An 8,214-nucleotide genomic window follows, 5' to 3' on the forward strand; every position below is an offset into this window, starting at 1 on the left:
TGTAGGGGAGTTCCCACTGGGGTGCCTGGCCAGTCTGGGTGAGGGGCTGAGGGCCGTTTTCAGGCTGGCGGGTTCCTGAAGCTCCCAACTACCAGTCTTTCCTTTTTTTCTTTTTTCTTCTGGGATTTATTTACCTCCTGGAATTGAAACTTTGTTGTGGCTCTAGTCTCTGAGGGTCCAGCTGGCTGAAAGCAGGTACCTGGGGTTTGTTTAGCTTCTATGATTGCAACATTGTTTCATCCGGAGCTCAGAGCTGGGCCGGGGCAGGCGGGGAACCTTGGCTTCCTCCATCACTGGAGCAAGCAAGCCTCCTATTCACTTCAGCTGTGTGGCTGCCAGCTGCCATCTTGTTTGGCCATTAATTTGCATATCCTGCTGATTAGCCAATGGGAAGCGTAGCGGAGGTATGGTTAATTACCATGTTTGTCTACTATTAGATAGGATGCCTATTTGGCTAGGATAATGCCCTCAGGTCACAGTTTCTTGCACCATTTAGAAAACATTTCTTTCTTATATTGAATTTTGCAGAGGAATCTGAGGCTTACATAATCTCCATGGAAGTGAGTGAATCATTTTTCTCCCTGGACAAAATTAAATTATTTTTGAAGTTTTAAAATATTATAACTGGAATGTCTTTGTGTTTATCTTTTTGTTTGATTTTTCTGGAAACTGCCCCTCGTATATGTAGGTGTAGGTTTTCCTTCGAATCTGGAAAATTGTCTTCTGTTAAGTCTTTAAATTTATGTTCTATTTTTTGATTTCTCTGATTCTGAGATATTTGTTATCTCTGTTGTATTGTTTTTATCTTTCTCATCTAGCATCTTTAATTGCTTTGATCTCTCAGTTCTCTTCTGTTTATTCATGTAGCAAATATTTTAAGAGCCTGCTGTATGCCAGACCTGTCCCAGGCACTGCGGGTATTGTTAGGACCAGATAAACAAGGTATCGCTCTGATAGAGCTTATGTTCTGGTGGAGTGTGCTGTGGACCTGTGGACCGGCAGCGCATCAGACAGTCAGAGAGCAGACAGTATTAGAAAGGCAGTGACACCAGTGAGAGTGGAGAGTGCAAGAGAAAGAACTGGGTTACTTCTGATTGGGGGTCAGCAGAGGCTTCTCTCTGTATTCCTTAGCTCTGCCAGCTTCATTTTCACCTTGTGTTGTGTTGTCTTACCTTCATTCACTTTGAATTTTTATATATATTTAGGTTCTTCTGTTGGGTGAAGCATTCCTAGGAATGCTTTTTATTTTGGTGGACTATATTTGAATAGATTCCTCACCTATCTTTTGCATACTATGTCCTTATTTTTATTTTTTTGGTGTAGTCTTGCATAGGTGCCTTTCCCTTTTCCCTCTCCATTTGCTCCTTACAATGGCAGCTCTGTGCGGACCGCATGCTGGATTGGTGTGGGTGATTCCCTTCGACTGCTCCCTGTGCTGTCTGAGACACTTGGGCTCTGCTGTGAGCTGGACATGGGTAGTTGAGGCAGGTGTGAGGAGGAGGAGGAGGAGGACATGGGTCTCTGGCTGCCTTGGCTGGCTTGCTCAGGTGTTGCCTTCCTTATGTAGTGGAGTTCTTGTTTCCTAGTTGGGTGTGTGCTCTATTGGCTCTATCCGTCTGCTTTGGGTCATTTTGCAGCCTTAGCATCCATCTGGGAGAGTCAGCCTAGTCTTTCTTTAGCAGTGTTTCCACTTCCCTAAAAGAGCAAGCGAAGGTTGTGTGAAAAAAGGTGGTTTGGACTCCTATGTTAAGACCATGGCGGGGACAGTGGCATCACCAGGCTCTTCATGAGTCTCTCCCCACCCTCTGTTCTCTTGAAGTCATTGGCTTGCTGACTGGTGGTCCTTCTATGCTTCCTCTCCTCCTCCCCCGCCAGGAAGCATTGCCATGGCAGGCTGCTGGGATTTTCCTGCCTCCGATGCATCTCTGTTGATTGGGAGAGGTTTCTGCGTTTTCTCTTAGGGTTATCTGTATCCCCTGGCCTTCTGCCTCTCTAAGTTGTGAAGGAGTGGTGATCATTAGTGACATTTTCCTTAGAGATTTTTTTGGAGAGTTAGGAGCTGTAAAGAGACACCGAGATGGCTCTTTTTCTTACACCAGCCCTTTTTTATACTTATTGGTACTAACTTATTTGCCTTAAAAAAAAAAACACAAAAAAACTTTGCTATTTATATCTCAGGGGGAGGGAGACCTTGATACCTGGCTTCACTGCACCGTTGTATAGACTGCTTGTTTTATGCATGCCTTTTACAGTATGTTGCCATTGACTGACACGATGCCTCAAGTACCCTGCTGAGTCTGATTCAGGTGCCCTGGCTGGTTGGTGCGTCCTTACCCCGGAGGTGCATCCTTGTCCCAGTTTGAAAAGCATGGGAAGTGGAAGGAAATTTATTTAAAACATAGTTTTATGTTCATTTAGGGAACTGGCAACCTTAAGTGTTTATTTCTATGAAACATACATTTAAAATAAAAGTACAACTCTACTTCCTTTACTAAGTATTTGAATCTGTTCCTTAATTAAAACAAACATATAAATCTTCTCACTTGCTAAAAATCACCTTGTTAAGGAGAGTAAGTCTGGGTTGGAAAAAGGTATTGTGTTTAGCGGTCTTGCTTTTTAATGATATGAGTTTCTCAAGTGATCCTTTTAGTAGCAGATGGGTTGATGAGTTGTTTTTTCAAGAACAGATTGGCAAACTGGTCTGCAGGCCAGATTCAGCCCAACATCCATGTTTGTACATTTTTATTGGCATACAGCCTTGCCTGTTTGTTTACAGAGAGTCCGTGGCTGCTTTGGGGCTAGATGGGTGGAGTGGAGTGTTGCAGCAGACTGTGTGGCCCACTGAGCCCGAAATGTTTATTGTTGGGCCCTTCACAGGAAAACCTTGCCATTGCACTGGAATATTCAACCATGTGATCCCTTTACATTGTCCTAATTAACTTCATTTCCTCAATATTTAAGAGTAGGCTTGCCTTTCTTTACCTTAATCCTTAATGATCTTAATGGGGTCACCCTGATGCGGCCACAGGAAGAAATACCTCTACCAAAGTGCATTTCCTCCGAGCTCCACCCTCGCCCATGCACTGCCCCCTCACAGAGGATAAACACCTACTGACTGAGGCTCTGTTTGCTGTCCGGGAGGCCACCTGAGACACACACATCAGCATAGAGCAGGGTTCATCTGTGTGTGCTCCCTCTGTTGCGCTTTATTTCTTGACCATTTGTTTGTAATTAATTCTTAAAGGAATAATTAACATTTGAGCCCCTTCTGATTCTCATTTCCTCTTTTTACATCTCTGGAAAATAGTGGTCCCTGTGGTAGTTGGCTGGGGACAGCCATGGGTGTTAGACCCATGGGGCCAAACCAGACCTGGGTTCAGCACCCTCAGTACTGGAGTTCTGGCCAGGAAAGAATTCTGAGCCAAGACTCAGACTGTAAGAGAGCATTTATTTATAAAATCACCGAGGTAGAAGAAGTAATTTGTAGAAAAAGTGGGCTTAGGAAAGAAGTTATAGAGGTAAAGGAAGAGCCTTGGGAGTGAGGAAGGTAATGGCTCCCATGCTGGGTTCTCTGTCCTAAGGGTGTCAGGGACAAGGTCCCAGGGGAAACCTTTTTTTTCTTTTTTAAATTTTTAATTTCAGAAAGGAAGGGAGAGAGAGAGAGAGAGAGAAACATCAGTGATGAGAGAGAATCACTGATAAGCTGCTTCCTGCACATCCCAGACTGGGGATCCAGCTTGCAACCTGGGCATGTGCCTTTGACCAGAATCAAACCTGTGACCCTTCAGTCCACAGGCTGACGCTCTACCCACTGAGCCACCAGCTAGGGCCCAGGGGAGATTTTAATAGAATATTCAGCAACTTTCCTGATGAATCCTTTCAGGGTCTAGGTCTCCCCTGATTGGTTGGTCGACACCAGGGTAGGGGTCACTAGTCAAGGCAGCTGGTTCTGAGGCAGCCATGGTCATTGTCCGGTTTTGCTGCTTTTCTGGGCCTGGAGCTGAAATACAGCTGAGGCCTAGATGTTATCTCTAGGGGAGGAAAAAAGGTCAGGAAGTCCAAACCACATGACCAGCGATATGCCAGGGGAGGAAAGGCTGCCCTGGGATGAGGTCCCACCCTACAGTCGTCCCTTGCTAGCACTTAGGGCTTTCTACCCTGATGACCTTCTGTACCTCGCCCCTCATCCTTGCCCTGCTCGTGTCTGTCTAACTGCCTACCACAGTTCCCCACTGGATTCATTCCCAGGGGCGACATGGTGCCCACTGTAGCATGTGTATTTAACACATTAAGCCCATGTTATTCACCGGTGACTGACACTATACTTTCCATCCAGAAGACAAAACAGGCTGTGCGCTTAATGTGTTAATAAATGTTTGTTAGGCAGGTGATGGGGAGCCTTTTGCAGAGTACATGTTGCATAGATCTATTCTGGCAGGTGAAGGAGTCTTATTGGCACAGCTCCCCATCATAGAGCTTCCTTTTCCTTCTCCCCAGGACACTGTTGGGTCTCATTCATGGTGTTGGTCAGTAATCATTGCTTATTTTTCTCTCCTAGGCTGTGGTTACCATGGGTGTGGTGCTGCAAGGTGCCAACCTATATGGCTACATCAGGTGCAAAGTGGGCAGCAGAAAGAATTTAACCAGCATGGCCACATCTTACCTTGGAAAGCAGTTTTTAAGACAAGTAAGTTTTTCTGGCTGTGAGGCTAAATTTGATGTGTCAAGTGACCAATGCAGTAATTTCTAACTCTTGTAGTTTAGTTTTTATGAAATACTTAAAGTTTTTTAAGGCACATATTTATTTAGGTATGAGTTGATGATAGTTATTTTAATTAATTTTTGGAGGCTTTTAAGACATCCCAGAGTATTATCAGTGTCCTAAAATTATTTTAAAACCAGAGAGAGAAACTGTCATTGATAATAGCTTACTAAAAAAAAAAATCAGTTACTTTTCATTAATTCTGGGGGCTCTAACAGTTTTGAAGAATGATATTGTAAGGTTTTAGGTTTTATATAGAAAGGACGATTAGAAACAAAATAAGACTGTATATTTAAAGATTGTTTTAAAGTACCGAGATTTTTTTTTTTTTAGAACATAATGGTTTTACTACAATTCCCCAATATGAATATTTAAATCAGGGTTTTCAATGGGATAAGTAGTAATCATACGTAGATTGTTAAATTTCTTGGGAAAAATGATTAGGTTTTTGTTTCCAGGCAGTAGGTTGTCAAGTAATATTGTATTAAACAGTGATTCTCAAACTTGAACAGGTATGAGGATCACCTAGAGGGCTGAAACATGGGTGGGGGGTCCCACCCTCAGAGTTCCATATTCATTTGATCTGGGTGGGGTCTCAATTTGCATGTCTAACAAGTTCCCAGTGGGTCGGACGATTGTATTTAGATAACTGAAGCCCTACTCAAGATTATACAGCTTATAAATGGTACAAAACTAGGGTTTATTAAACTCTCCTCTCTGAAATTCATTGTTCTTTTCATTCTGCTGTGGTTTCTGTTGTATAAAAGATGAGAAGTAGAGAAAACTAATATTTTTGGAGAGACATGATTCTCCTCCTGAGGGTTTTTGCAGGCTGCCAAAACATCTTTGCTGTGGTCCATCTATGGTAATTGTCAGGTGTGTGCTTAGGAGGTGTTTTTCCTTAGGCTTTTCAGTGTTTCTGAAATGGAGGTGGATGTTGAATACAGTGAAAGTGAATGTTAGGTAGGATTAATGGACTTACCTGGCACCTGGCGATACTCTGCTAAAATGACACTGACCTGCTGGACGTTGGGGTGGATCCAATGATTTGCTTCTCCAGCATGTTTGTAATATTTAATGTGATTGGGGCCATTGAATGTAAGTTAATGTAGCTAGCTCTGCTTACAAATACGGAGTATTTCTCTAGTTCTTTGAAGTCTGTATTAAGTAAAATAGCTTTTTTTATTCAGGAGTTCTTACTCTTTTGCAGAATGCCGGAGATGATCAGACTTCCTGAAGAGGAGTCCCGTGTGTTCTGTTATATTGGGAACAACTGAAGAGATTCTTCACTCTGAGCCTTTTAGAACTCAGTACCTGTAGCAGAGAGGAGTGTTGGGTTTGTTTTTCCATTTGAAAATTTACTTTAAGAAAAAAGGAAAAGTAGTTTTCATTTTCTTGCATTTGGGGCTGAAAATATGGTGTTGCTAGAAACATTGTCAAAATTTGGATCATGGTGTACATATGTGTGTGCACAGTCATGTAATATCCATGTACTGCAGTTTGACAAAAGTGTTTATGTTCATGTATATATGTAATGAAGACTTTTGCATTTTGATCCATAGAATGTAGAAGGTTGTTCTTAATCTCATTTCAAAATTATGTGTATTTAAATATTTCTGTAGATTATTTTCAGAAGAAAGTTTTGCTTCCATGGGAAGATGAGCACTTTGGCTATGTGTAAGTTAGAAATAATTGTTAATTTTATGGTTTACTATGAACTTCATAATGAAACTCTTAGGCATTCACAGGCAGATAAAAACCAAATTTGGATCAGTGACATGAGCTAGTTTCTAAAATTTTGTTTATTTTTATTGTAACAAGTCATGTATTTTCGGTCCGTTAATATAAATGAGTTTTCATGGTGTCTGTGTAAGGGATACTTAGAGATTGCTGTGTTCTATTTATTTTTGGAGAGGACAACCAGCTTTTGCTTTGGAACCTCCTAAAAAGCGTCAGTGGTCCTTGGCCTAACGAAACCTTTTACCATGAAGAGAGCATTATTCTTATGTCATAATAAGAATAATTATTTAAATACTTGGCATAATAAATGCCTAAAAGACATTTTATTTTATGAATTTTTTTTTTGCTTTAACGGGGATATTAGAAATCATGCATTTGTGTTAATGGTATTTCTTAAAAAGCAATATGTGTCACAGTTTAGGAACTGTTACGGACACATGTAAATTCTCTTATAGGTATACTGTACGTAACCTTTGTTGGAGTCTTAATCAACAGACTATTTTGTCAATGTATTTATACATTGTTAAAATTTTTTAAAGAGTTTTGCTTAATTGAATAAGTGTCTATTGGAGTGATAGCTTTGAAAGTGCATAACTTTATATTGGTATAAAACTCTAATGTTTACAAAGCCCTTGACATGTGTAATCTCATTTGATCCTCATGACATACCCGTTTCATGTGATGCCTGGAACGTCAGGTTACCGAGTGACTTGTCCAAGGAAACAGGCTACAGGAAGTCTCTTCAGGATACAGTACTGTGTTTAGAGGAAATATCTGCCTCTAATGTCTTTTCCTTTCTTAAGAAACATTAAGTTATTAAGTCATTCATTTATTAAATGCCTGTTTGCCATTTTACTTGTGCTTATCTGGTGAGGAAAGTCAGCGCTGCATGCAGACATGTTATTATTTAATTTGAAAGATCTAAATCTTTAAAGTTGAGAGTCTGACAGGGGATACATGGATACAGGTTTTGATATAACTATGTTGTTACTTGATCTTGCAGTCCCTCAAACCAAATATGAATTGATTTTTGGGATATGCATGTGGCAGAGTTTACCACTTATTCCTAATATCCATTTTCCCTTCTACATGTTTCTTACTTATTAGCTGGAACATGGCAACAGAGACAGCTTGTTCCAGATTTGCTTGCTGCATCTTATGTGGCCATGTGACTGAGTTCTGGCCACATGCACATTTCCAGGAAGTATTCCTAAAAGAGGTGCATGCCTGTCCCCTCCCCTTTTCTCTTTCCTGCTAGCTGAAATGTGGACCACATAGGTGGAGCTTGTGAATAGCAGATAAATAAGGCGGGTATTGAGCTCCCTCTAATAGGAATGGCAACCCTGAACTGCCTATTGAATCTTCTATAATAATAAAAGCGTAATATGCTAATTAGACCAGAAGTCCTTCCGAATGAAGATTGGGGCTGCGAGGGAAGCCTGGGTCCTGGGTTCCAGAGGGAAGCTGGTGCCGGCAGCCAGGGGAAGGAAGGCCTACTCTTGCACGAATATTGTGCATCAGACCTCTAGTTTTTAAATAAGAAACAAACTTCTATCTTGTTTGAGTGTTATTGTTTTGGCTTTTCTATTGCTAGAGTCTAACTGAATTCTTCAATAAATTGTAGTTTCAGCATCCCCCCTAATTGTTTGCATTAGTATAGTATTTGGGATAGAATAATTCAGTAAGTACCTGTTCAGCTGTGCTAACTTTTG

General features: G+C 41.1%; 1 protein-coding gene across 1 annotated transcript in view; it reads left to right on the forward strand.

The window, feature by feature from the left end:
• TVP23C (trans-golgi network vesicle protein 23 homolog C (S. cerevisiae)) overlaps nt 1–7,133 on the forward strand; it is a 22,916-nt gene extending 15,783 nt beyond the window's left edge. Inside the window, exons 6-7 of the mRNA XM_015563264.1 lie at nt 4,559–4,687; nt 5,973–7,133. Coding sequence (XP_015418750.1) covers nt 4,559–4,687; nt 5,973–5,999 — 156 coding nt within the window. The 3' untranslated portion in view covers nt 6,000–7,133. The remainder of the gene's footprint in view (nt 1–4,558; nt 4,688–5,972) is intronic.
• Nucleotides 7,134–8,214: the final 1,081 nt, after the last annotated feature.

The sequence above is a fragment of the Myotis davidii genome, unplaced genomic scaffold, assembly GCF_000327345.1.
Source record: "Myotis davidii unplaced genomic scaffold, ASM32734v1 scaffold398, whole genome shotgun sequence".
NCBI classification, from domain to species: domain Eukaryota; kingdom Metazoa; phylum Chordata; class Mammalia; order Chiroptera; family Vespertilionidae; genus Myotis; species Myotis davidii.